General features: G+C 40.1%; 1 protein-coding gene across 3 annotated transcripts in view; it reads right to left on the reverse strand.

Annotated features, from left to right (window-relative positions):
• Positions 1-1,284: 1,284 nt before the first annotated feature.
• The window catches only part of LOC133633832 (noelin-2-like), a 62,651-nt gene continuing 50,553 nt past the window's right edge, over positions 1,285-13,382 (reverse strand). For all 3 annotated transcript variants that reach the window (XM_062026565.1, XM_062026566.1, XM_062026564.1), the window contains 3 exons: positions 10,377-10,553; positions 8,074-8,247; positions 1,285-1,913 (listed from right to left, as the gene is read on the reverse strand). In XM_062026565.1, the coding sequence (XP_061882549.1) occupies positions 1,593-1,913; positions 8,074-8,247; positions 10,377-10,553 (672 nt within the window). In that variant the 3' untranslated portion in view covers positions 1,285-1,592. The remainder of the gene's footprint in view (positions 1,914-8,073; positions 8,248-10,376; positions 10,554-13,382) is intronic.

The following is a 13,382-nucleotide window of genomic DNA, read 5'->3' on the forward strand; positions in this document are numbered from 1 at the left end:
ATCTTTCATCCTCGCTCAAATTAATGGGGAAATTGTCGCTTTCTCGGTCCGAATCTCTCTCACTTCATGCGGCCATCATTGTAAACAATAGGGAACTTTGCGTATATGTTCAACTGACTACGTCACGCTACTTCCGGTAGGGGCAAGCCTTTTTTTTTATCAGATACCAAAAGTTGCAATCTTTATCGTCGTTGTTCTATACTAAATCCTTTCAGCAAAAATATGGCAATATCGCGAAATGATCAAGTATGACACATAGAATAGATCTGCTATCCCCGTTTAAATAAAAAAAATTCATTTCAGTAGGCCTTTAAAACGCCGCTGTGTACACGGACGTAGGGAGAAGTACAGAGTGCCAATAAACCTTAAAGGCACTGCCTTTGCGTGCCGGCCCAGTCACATAATATCTACGGCTTTTCACACACACAAGTTAATGCAACGCATACTTGGTCAACAGCCATACAGGTCACACTGAGGGTGGCCTTATAAACAACTTTAACACTGTTACAAATATGCGCCACACTGTGAACCCACACCAAACAAGAATGACAAACACATTTCGGGAGAACATCCGCACCGTAACACATCATAAAAAATACCCAGAACCCCTTGCAGCACTAACTCTTCCGGGACGCTACAATATACCCCCCCCCCACCCCACCTCAACCCAGCCCCCCCCCCAACCTCAACCTCCTCATGCTCTCTCAGGGAGAGCATGTCCCAAATTCTAAGCTGCTGTTTTGAGGCATGTTAAAAAAAAATAATGCACTTTGTGACTTCAATAATAAATATGGCAGTGCCATGTTGGCATTTTTTTCCATAACTTGAGTTGATTTATTTTGGAAAACCTTGTTACATTGTTTAATGCATCCAGCGGGGCATCACAACAAAATTAGGCATAATAATGTGTTCATTCCACGACTGTATATATCGGTATCGGTAATCGGTAATTAAGAGTTGCCATTATCGGACATCTCTAACCCCTGATGATTGCTAATGTTAGCCTGTCACAACAATCCGCTCAGGCATGAATACATGTTAATTTTGAATGCTAACAATTAGCAATCTAGCTCGCTAAAGTTAACTTGCACGTACGGCAAACAGTTATTCCGGTTAACCTGCAACTACGATCTGTTGACTCACATCGCACGGATGCTAATGCTAACGCTAATGTTACCTGGATGCGAGTCTTTTATTCTCTTACAACGGGCGGACATTTTCCTCAGCCTGACCGTGGGGCCTTGTGAGCGAGGCGAACGTCTCTGAAAAAGAAGAAGAGAGTCGTGAAGTTTAGTGGAGTTTATTGAAAGAAGACAACCATGCTGACTGAACACGATCACATGACAAACCCCAAGTTTAAAAGGCGTTCGGCCGCTTTGTTGTCGCTCAACGCTCAGACACGAGTGGGGGTGGGGGGGGGGGGGGGGGGGGGGTTTAAATAGAATATGGATGAGCTCAGGCGGCCCGACTTTGTTCACATGGCGTCCTCGTTGTGGCGGCGGCGCTCTGCGGTGACTCTTCAGAGCGGCGCGTTAGCGCGCTGAGCCGCCACACGGCGGGCAGACGGTGCTGCGGTCGAAGCGAGAGGCGGCCTAGCCGTCGGTGCGTATGACGTGGAATAGCGTGACGTTGTAGAGCACCTGGTGTCCGTTGTTCCAGGTGTAGAGCGCCCTCTCGCGGGGGTTGTAGTCCATCATGCTGATGTGCGAGTAGAGGTTGTGGAAGGGCACGTCCGTGTACTCGTACGTGGACGTGTTGGTGTTGTAGGCGAAGTGCACCTTGGCGCCCGCCAGGTGGGAGTTGGTGACGTAGAGGACGCCGCAGATCATGAAGGCCTCGCCCGCGCTGCGCTTGGGGAAGCCCGTGTCCCAGCTGCGCAGGACGTCCAGCGAGCGGGGGTCCAAGCGACTCACCTGCAGGGCCGGAAAGACATCACGACATATCATAGCAACTGACCCTTTTCTTAACCATTTTATAGTCACATTTTTCCTTGTTTTAATTATTACATTTGAGGTTCAACCTCGATTTCAAACTATTGGCATTAATGACGTCACTGGCAAATCTCATGAGACTTCAGCTCAGTGGTGTCCATTCATTTTGGCCCGCCAGATGTGGCGCTTTCAAAATAATCTTAAATACCAGGCGGTTACTGAATGCTACATATTTGCTGCCATCTTGTGGACAATGTGAGTAAATCAGATCAATGACCCTTGAAAATACTTGAACCTAAAGGCCTAAGTGGCCACATGCGTTGACAGCACCTTGTAGCTCTTATTTCCAAAATTGTGTACACTACTGAATTGGGGTTTTATGGCCGCTTATGTGGACACTTATACTGCCATCTGGTGGTGTCAGGAGAGTATAACATACAATGGAATTTAGAAAAAAAAAGTGTAAAAATAAAAATTAGCATGTCACTACACATGAGGTTTGTGTACTTATGGACTAAGTACATCATATCAAAAGATGATTTTTTTGTTTTTATTCTAGTTAGGGTCCAAAAAAGCAAAGAGAAATTAAAAAAGCATGTAAACAAACAGCTTGGGCCTTAAGAGGTTAAGATAACAGCACAGCATTCAATTGTATGACACAATCCAAACAACCTTCCCTAGTCATGGTGGGAAAAAAATGCAACTAACACAAAGGTCAACATACTTGGTCACACATGAACATTGTGGATATTATGATATATTATGAAAAACGTACAAACACCATTTAAAATTCAAAATTACATTAAAGTGCATGACGGGAAAAAAGTAAAACACTCTCTCCACACTTATCCATGTTTGGCGCGTTTTAACTGCTTGATATTTCTGATTGATTACAAAACTTTAAGAAGGTCGTCACAGAAGTAAACAAGGTAGGAGTCCAACTTTCAAATACTCTTAATATCCAATTATATTAATTATATATCCATTGTATTAATTATATATTCAATTATATTAATGATATATCCATTATATTAATACCTGATGGGTTGACCTCCCTATGGACTGGACTCTCACATTATTAACAGTATCCACATCCATTGTACCGTTACCTTCCAAGGTTTCTCATTGTTCCCATTGGGTTGAGTTTTTTTCTTGCCCTGATGTGGAATCGTTGTGGTTTGCGCAGCCCTTTGAGACATTTGTGATTAAAAGGGCTATATAAATAAACTTTGATTGACTTTGATTGATAATATAACATGTACACACACACACACACACACACACACACACACACACACACACACACACACACACACACACACACACACACACACACACACACACACACCCACACACACACACACACAGTTACTTTCCATGCAGTCGGCTTTCGGCCCCTGGCCCAAATTTTTTTAGCCCAATGCGACCCTCAAGTCAAAAAGTTTGGAAACCCCTGATCTAAGATAAATAACTTTAACCAAAAAAATTGTATTTTTACTTTTTTGTGCGTAATGACAACGCAGAAGGAAACCAGTGTTAGCTAAAGACGAAAAAATTGTGACAATAACCATAGAACAGGAAACGGAACTTCCTGCTAATTATGATAAGAAATTTTACATGAATGACATACACTGACAAAGTACAATACACTTATTAGTGTCGAAATACCTATAGAACAACTTCCTGTTTCTTCTTCATTACATCATTCAAGTGTCCTCAAACAGTGACTAGTTTTACTTTATTTTAGTTGCATTATATAGTAGGGCTGTGAAACTTTGGGCACCAAAAGGGTAACGATTCGATTCAGAATTGATTCTTGATTCAAAATCCATGCTTTTTTTTTAATAACATTGGGTGATAGTTCTATGATTAACTACATTTCTCCATGGAATAGATCCACAGCTCTGATAGATTTGTATATTACTTAAAAGAAAACTGGTTTTGTTTAATAAAGTTCTACCCAAACATTTAATAAAATGGCTGGACAGGACAGTTTAAAAAAAAAAAAGCTTTTTAATTATTTTTCGAATTGATTAAGAATCGTTACAAATAAGAATCGTGATTCATTAAAAAATATATATTTTTGACACCCCTATTACGTATGTAGTACACTTCTTTCACTTGTATGACAGATAAGAATACTCAAATGCATTTTTTTTTGTTTTTTAGTTTGCCCCTAAACAGATGAATTCCCTGTCGACTGTTACATTTAATGAGTGGTTAAATAAGTAGTACAGTGAAACTTTTATTTACGAGCCCTTATATTTGCAAACTTTTCAATTTACACACTTTTAGATGGAGCCAAACATGCCTCCGTATGTGAACCATGTCTCTGTACGAACGCTTCATTCATTCATTCATTTATTTTGTGTCACGCCTGCAGGCAAAAAGCAGGGCACAGCATTATAGGGGAGGTGGAGCCCTCCACGTCCCCTGCTGTGCAGTGCACTGTAGTCCCTTCTCAGTGCTTCATAGTGTGTCTTTTCTGTGTTTTTTGACAAGCTTTGTCCATTTTGCTAACTAAATAAGAGTCCCAAAAAGACAACAGACCAGCGTGGAAAAATGGAGGGAATTGCTGGGAGAGTTAAAAAAAAAAGACTATTTGCAAGGAGTACTTTAACGGCGCTTGCAACTACGGAAAAATCGAGAAAGCAGGCTATGTACAAAAGTATGTTTTAATTGTGATGAAAATGGACTTTACTGGGAAAAGATGCCAAAACAGACTTATTTCACTGCGGCGAAAAAGACTACCTTTTGTTCAGCGATGCCTCTTTCAAGAGCACACACACACACACACCCACACGGACCCTCCCCCCTCCCCCCTCTGTTTGTTCCTTTCTGGTGAGCTCCTTCTTTGCCAAAGTTAATGAAAGTGGATTTTACTTTTTTTTAATGTTTTTTTGATTTTAGCAGTATATTTGTAAAAAGTAAAGGATATTTGTGTTTTCTGATCATTTGTGAGGGTACCGATGGGACTTCTGTGTGTGTGTGCGCGTGTCGGCAGAGCAGTGCTACAGGACAGTTTGGCTTGTCGTCGTTGTTGTTTTGTCTTGTTACTAAAGAGAAAGTAGATCCATCACTTCCTTGTTATGTATTTTTGATATATAGGTATAGCGCTTTATATTATATTCAAAGTCTACAAACCTTCACTAAAATATGGACTTTTGTCAAGACTGGAACCCATTATTCATATTAACTGTCATGATCTGGCAGCTCTTCTGCAGCTGGTCTGTTTTTTTGTTGCAGTGCCTGTTTTCTGGGTCATTAGGCAGAGCCTCCTGCGCGCTCACTTGATACCCATTTCCTCCTGACAACTTAAGCTCTCCAGTCCATTCACTCGGCGCCAGTAGATTCCTGATGGTTCAGCCTTCCAGTAGTCCTCTGCTTTGGCTCCACTCACGCTTCTCCTTCCTGAGGCTCAGCCCCGGCGCTGCCGTGTAGTGTTATCTGTTTCCTCTCTACACCTTTTGTGTGTTTAGTTATTTTACCTCACTCCTTTTTGAGTGCTCTTTTTGTTATTATTCTTATTATTGTATCAGTGGCCTAGTGGTTAGAGTGTCCGCCCTGAGAGCGGTAGGTTGTGAGTTCAAACCCCGGCCGAGTCATACCAAAGACTATAAAATTGGGACCCATTACCTCCCTGCTTGGCACTCAGCATCAAGGGTTGGAATTGGGGGTTAAATCACCAAAAATGATTCCTGGGCGCGGCCACCGCTGCTGCCCACTGCTCCCCTCACCTCCCAGGGGGTGATCAAGGGGATGGGTCAAATGCAGAGGACCAATTTCACCACACCTAGTGTGTGTGTGACAATCATTGGTACTTTAACTTAACTTAATTTCTTCTCTGTGACTTAATTTCTTCTCTGCGTTGGGGTCTGAAGCCCAGTGTGACATTTACATTGTTTTTTTATGGAAAAATTAGCTTCACTATACAAACTTTTTAATTTACGAACCTTGCTGAAGAACCAATTAAGTCCGTAAATCGAGGTTCCACTGTATAACTATTAGGGTGCTAAAAAAAATTGATTCACATCCAAATTGCGATTTTTATTTATTCCGATTCTAAATCGATTCATAATTTTCAAGAAATTATTTATAAAAAATGTTTTGCATTTTTTTCAAACAGAATCAGTTTTTGGATTTAAAGCTTTAAACAACCATTATTAGGGTCCGCCCTGTACCCTGTACAAAGGACTCCCACAGGGAGTCCTTTGTACTGGTTACAAAGGAACCTATTGTTTTTGTAATGTTTATTATTAGGGTCCGCACAGGACCTTTTCAAAAGGAATCCCAAAGGGAGTCCTTTTGCAATGGGACGAAAGGACCCTATTGAATTTTTCTTTATTATTCTTCCGCACCGTTGCGCACTACTTTGCCCCCCTTAACATGCTTCAAAACTCACCAAATTTTTTACACACATCCAAACTCGGGTACAGCACACTTTAGTAAAAAAACCAAACCCAAAAAATCACAATTGCACTCTAGCGCCCCCTAGGAAGAAAACTGCATCTAACTCCCACTAGGAAGGTCGTAGAGACATGAAACAAAAACCTGTATGTAGGTCTCACTTAGACCTACAATTCATAATTTCACTTCTTCGGGCGAAAACCAACAGGAATTTGGCAATTTCCCCTTCAAGACAAAAAATGACTAAAAACACTCATTTTTGATTTTTGAGCTGTAATTTCACCCCCTTAAAATACTTCAAAACTCACCAAAATTCTCACACACATCGGGACTGGTGGAAACTGCGATCTAAAAAAAAACGAACCCCAAAACTCAAAATTGTGCTCTACATAATTTTTGGAAAAAACAGAGAAAAAACTGCTCCTCAGAGGAAAACTCTGACAAAACGGCTTGTAACTTCCGGTAGGAACGTCTTAGAGACATGAAACAAATACCTCTATGTAGGTCTCGCCTAGACCTACATTTCATAGATTGACATCCTTCAGCAAAAATCGACAGGAAGTTTGCTATTCCTCCTTCAAAACAACATTTTTGTTACAAACGGTCACCAAACATCAAACGTTATCTCCTCTGAGCGCGTTTGTCGTTTCGGCTTCAAACTGCTACAGGAGAGAGATTGAACCCTTCTGATTAAAAGTTGACGAAAGAGTTGTGATTAGTGCTACCGTTTTGATTTTACGAGCCTTCAAAGACCCGCAGCACTGATGCTGCTCCGGTGCCAAAAATGACAACGAAAATGCAATTACTCCTTTCTTTGTCCTCAATACACACAATAGCCTATAATGACAATGTGAACTCAGACACAACTTCCTCTAACTCCCAGTATGAATATCGTAGAGACACGAAACAAAAACCTCTATGTAGGTCTCACTCAGGACTACCACTGGACGTAAATATTGGGACACCTAGGACTAGCACCTGCCAAAAGGCGGACCCGACCAATGCTGCTTGCAGCTTTAATTTATATTATTATTATGATGATGATGATTGACACTCTTTCTTTTATACATTTTTTGGTTTTTCCATTTGTCCGTATTGTATTTGTATGTATTCTCAATTGCTTTGTACCATTCTATCTTAATTGGGTTGGAGTTGCTCTATGTTCTTTTATTAGATTGATCAACATTGTAGGATTTTTGTAAATAATAATAAAAAATACGTTTTTTAGACCAACACTGACCAGATAAGTTGTATGTTAAGTTAAAGTTAAAGTACCAATGATTGTCTCACACACACACTAGGTGTGGCAAAATTATTCTCTGCATTTGACCCATCACCCTTGATCACCACCTGGGAGGTGAGGGGAGCAGTGAGCAGCAGCGGTGGCCGCGCCCGGGAATCATTTTTGGTGATTTAACCCCCAATTCCAACCCTTGATGCTGAGTGCCAAGCAGGGAGGTAATGGGTCCCATTTTTATAGTCTTTGGTCTGACTCGGCCGGGGTTTGAACTCACAACCTACCCATCTCAGGGCGGACACTCTAACCACTAGGCCACTGAGTCAGCAGCCAAGAGGACCTTTTGTAACCTGAAAAAGTTTTATTAATTATCATTTATATAACAAATATATATTTAAAAAATTGTGTTGGATTGATCACCCCAATAATCGGAATCGAATCGTGAGGCGCAAAAAGATTCCCATCTATAGTTTATAGTTAAAAATGTGTGAGTCTTACCACGATGTTCCCAGCGTTGGGGATGGAGGTGTAGACGGCCCACAGGCCCGTCTCGTCGGCCATGAGGTCAATGTCAGAGGAGCCCCCCCAGCTGTAGGGGAAGGTGTTGTTGTACCCCGCGCCGCTCAGGCTGCGCTGGAGCATCACGCTGCGCGAGCGGAAGTGGTACTGGACCTGGAACACAACGAAAACGCATTGAAATTAATTCACAGTATTTATGAAGGCGTGCGAAAACTCGCAGGGTTGACTCTGGTCATGCGTTTTGCTTTGTCTTCCAAATCAGCAGAAGAAGGCGGCGAGAAGAGAAGAAGATGAATAATATAAAGTCGACCCCTGCTAGATGTAGGGGTTATGTTCCAAGACCCCTCGTGAATACAGAAAAGCTGTGAATAATGGACGCACCCATGAAAATGTCGATTTTTGTTACTGTAAACCAGGGGTGTCCAACGTGTGGCCCGGGGGCCATTTGCAGATTTTTTACAATATGAAATTTCGGGAGAAATGGCGCGTCAATGCTGAAGTGTGCACGCCGATGATATGCGCAAGTGCTAACATTAGCATTATAGCAGTTAGAATGGGTCAAGTACCATGTTATATGACTCTGAGGTCTTCGGCTGTAAAAATGGCTAAAAAAGTTAGCATTCTAATGTTAGAATGCTAACATTAGCATACTAACAGTTAGCATTATGTCAGGTACGAAGTTATATGACTGTAAGGTGTTTGACTGCAAAATTGGCTAAGTTAACACGCTAGAATGCTAACTTTAGCATGTTTCAAGAATGCAGCTGAGATAGGCTCCAGCAACCCCCGCGACCCCATGAGCATACTTGCCAACCTTGAGACCTTTGAATTCGGGAGATGGAGGGGGGTTGAGGTGGGGGAGTTTGGTGGTAGCGGGGTGGGGGGTATATTGTAGCGTCCCGGAAGAGTTAGTGCTGCAAGGGGTTCTGGGTATTTGTTCTGTTGTGTTTATGTTGTGTTACGGTGCGGATGTTCTCCCCAAATGTGTTTGTCATTCTTGTTTGGTGTGGGTTCACAGTGTGGCGCATATTTGTAACAGTGTTAAAGTTGTTTATACGGTCACCCTCAGTGTAATCTGTATGGCTGTTGACCAAGTATGGATTGCATTCACTTGTGTGTGTGAAAAGCCGTAGATATTATGTGATTGGGCCGGCACGCGAAGGCAGTGCCTTTAAGGTTTATTGGCGCTCTGTACTCCTCCCTACGTCCGTGTACACAGCGGCGTTTAAAAAAGTCATGAATTTTACTTTTTGAAACCGATACCGATAATTTTGAACCCGATACCAAAAATTTCCGATATTACATTTTAAAGCATTTATCGGCCGATAATATCGGTAGTCCAATATTATCGGACATCCCTAATATACAGTATATATATATACATATATATATGTATGTACCGTATGTATACACACATTTCTATATACAGTATATGTATGTGTGTGTATACAGTATATATACATATATACACTACCGTTCAAAAGTTTGGGGTCACCCAAACAATTTTGTGGAATAGCCTTCATTTCTAAGAACAAGAATAGACTGTCGAGTTTCAGATGAAAGTTCTCTTTTTCTGGCCATTTTGAGCGTTTAATTGATCCCACAAATGTGATGCTCCAGAAACTCAATCTGCTCAAAGGAAGGTCAGTTTTGTAGCTTCTGTAACGAGCTAAACTGTTTTCAGATGTGTGAACATGATTGCACAAGGGTTTTCTAATCATCAATTAGCCTTCTGAGCCAATGAGCAAACACATTGTACCATTAGAACACTGGAGTGATAGTTGCTGGAAATGGGCCTCTATACACCTATGTAGATATTGCACCAAAAACCAGACATTTGCAGCTAGAATAGTCATTTACCACATTAGCAATGTATAGAGTGTATTTATTTAAAGTTAAGACTAGTTTAAAGTTATCTTCATTGAAAAGTACAGTGCTTTTCCTTCAAAAATAAGGACATTTCAATGTGACCCCAAACTTTTGAACGGTAGTGTATATATATATATATATAAATATGTATATATATATATAAATATATATATATATATATATATATATATATATATATAAATATATATGAGTCTAGACTAATATGAATGCCGCAATATGGAGTGTGTATGTGACTGCATAGGTAATAAAACAGGGTGAGCTCATCTCTTCGAGCAGAACGAGGGTCAAAGCTAGTGATTTCTAAGGTGTTCTATTCTGCCAAAAGGTGGGAAAATATTCCTCTAACACGAATAATAGTTAATGTCAATTCAATGGGAAGTATTGCAGCCTACCAGGATGTTGCTCTGGTGCTTGTTGTAGTACAGCGAGCCGTTGTAGACCACGTGACCGGTCCCGGCCCAGGGGTGTGGCAGCAGGTGCTGCACAAAGTTCTGGCCCTTGGTGAAGTCGGCCATGGTTCTGTACTCCTGCACGCGCCTGCCCTTGTAATAGCCGTCCATGGACCACACCTGATGCAAACGAGATCCAATAGAACCAATGAGGATGAGGAAGCAGTGAAAGGACGCTCTCTTCTACCAACATCAATGTGCAGTGTCAGCACATCCCCACTGAGGCATATAGAGACAAAGGTGACAGATTGCAGCACTTCTTTCGGAACACAGAAACATGTTTTGTGCTTCGCAAAATCCAAAATACCAACTGATTGCTCTCCTCTTTGAACTGCGTATCCCTTTCTTCTCCTAAATAGGACTCCATCATCTCCAATTTTCCTAATGGCGCCACTCTCACATTCGACTACGTGCTCATGAAAGTTAGCGCAGCACAAATCAAGTTGAAACTTGCGACCTTCTATCCGGACACATTGGCAAAAAAGGATATTTTTAACAAAGTCCAAATAGGCTTAAAGGAGGAACTGTACTTTTCGGGAGTGAATTTCACCTGTCAACCAAACTCCCTATGTTAGACAAGCACACGTTTTTCTTTTTTTTTATGCATTCTAAGTCGTAAATACGGTAAGTATGAGGTGGCTAACAATGCAGCTAATAGGAGTATTCTATTGCACCCATAAAGCCCTCTTAAAAACATCCAAAAACCGCCAACAATACTTAAGTTATATCTCGTGACCTGAATATTCAGGATTCAGGATTCTTTATTATTGTCCATTCTTTAACATGTACAAGACAGATGGGAAGTCCTCAAAGGCTTATTTTGAAAATGTAATTTTGTTTATAAATGATATGCAATCTGTTGTGGTGTTCCCTAATTTAAGTGTACATAAATGAAGATGTGTGTTGCTGAGTCCGACTTGGACGTGATCTGGACTGTACATGGGTGCTTATTTTGAAAATGTAATTTTGTTTGTGGATTGTATGCAATCTGTTTGTGTTCCCTGGTTTTCAGTTTACATTGGTGAAGGTGTGTGTTGCTGAGCCCGACCTGGACATAATCTGGACTGGACCTGGTTTTAAGAACCCTTTTGAACAATCTGATATCATTGACAACCTGTTCTGGTGAAGATAAGGTCCTTTAAAAAAAAATAAAAAAATTAGATAAATAAATAAACTTTTTCTTGAATAAAAAAGAAAGAAAAACAATATAAAAACAATTACATAATTTGTTTTTTATTTGTTTTTCATAAAGAAATACAATCATGTGTGCTTACGGACTGTATCCCTGCAGACTGTATTGATCTATATTGATATATAATCTATATATTGTGTTTTTTATGTTGATTTAATAAAAAATAAAAAATAAGTGTTTTTTGTTTTTTTTTTAATTTCTTGTGCGGCCCGATACCAAGGGCCGCGGCCCGGTGGTTGGGACCACTGCTTTAAAACATGCCTTGAATAGCGATCAGTATTACCACCTTTGCTACAAACTAAGGTAAACATTTAAATAACAATCATTCAGACCTGTATAAGGAGTACCAGGTAATGTAGTTAACTAGTTTCCCTGCTGTGCACATGCAAATACGTAGACACACACACAGCTGCGCACAATACTGCTACAATTTGTGTTTTATCCTTGACAATGTGTGTTTTACCTGCTACATGTTTTTTTTGTGTACTTTTATCCATAGAATTGTGTTAGTATTTACTAATAATTGTATTTGTCTTAAAGCACAGACTAGGAAGTTCAACCGTAAATCATGAAGCATTTAATATAATGTCAATAAAGCTTTCTATGCTACTATAACCTAATTCTAGATGACGGCAGGCTATATGTAATATGGAAAGTTGTATATTGAAAAATTGTTCTTTGAATGCAATAGAAAACATATGTTTAACGTATCGTAAGATTTTCTGTTAAAAGGAAGACAATAATGACATTTTTTGTGGCCCTCTTTATTTTGAAAAGTATCACTATACATTTTGGTAGCGGTAACAAAAAATTGGTATTCGGTCAACCCTAGCTGCAATATTGACATTTTGAACATGTGAGCCGCTACATCCCCTCTGAGTTGGTAAAAGTTAATTCTAGATTTTAAATCATGCTTCTCACCTAGAAAGTAGAAGAATGTGGACATAAACTGAGAAGTTGGTCAACTTTGACATTCAACTTAGAGAGAGACACAAAAAGACACTTGTTTTGGTTGTATTTGATTAGATTTTCCACCTGCGTGAGGATTATGATTAATTCTTCATGTAAACGGGAAGATATAAACGTCCCATCAGTCGGCATCCCAGTGAGAGAGGACGTTGTACAGTAAGTGATTGTTTTATTATGTTCGTAGTTTGTGTATCTTATTCAACACTTAGCAATACTGCTACTTATTGATTCTGCTTTTCACCCAGCTTCTAAAACTTGTAGCTCATCCTTGGTATATTAAGGATAAAAAATACAAGGTTCTGGATAATCATTTGTACCAAAGTAGTCTTTGTTGTCTCTGGTGAAGTCTGCCATGATTAGTAGTGTTGTTGTTGTTGTTGAAGGAAATAGCAAACGTTGTGATGAGTCTGTGAAATTAATACGCCGTCGCATGCTTAAAATGACCAAAATATACAAATATTACATGATCTCATGAATGTGCCTGGTACTACATTACATATACAGTATAACGTATTTTTCGGACTATAAGTCGCAGTTTTTTTCATAGTTTGGCCGAGGGTGCGACTTATACTCAGGAGCGACTTATGTGTGAAACTATTAACACATTACTGTAAAATATCAAATAATATTATTTAGCTCATTCACGTAAGAGACTAGACGTATAAGATTTCATGGGATTTAGCGATTAGGAGTGACAGATTGTTTGGTAAACGTATAGCATGTTCTATATGTTATAGTTATTTGAATGACTCTTACCATAATATGTTACGTTAACATACCAGGCACGT

This window comes from Entelurus aequoreus, linkage group LG18 (assembly GCF_033978785.1).
Source record: "Entelurus aequoreus isolate RoL-2023_Sb linkage group LG18, RoL_Eaeq_v1.1, whole genome shotgun sequence".
In the NCBI taxonomy this organism is placed as follows: Eukaryota; Metazoa; Chordata; class Actinopteri; order Syngnathiformes; family Syngnathidae; genus Entelurus; species Entelurus aequoreus.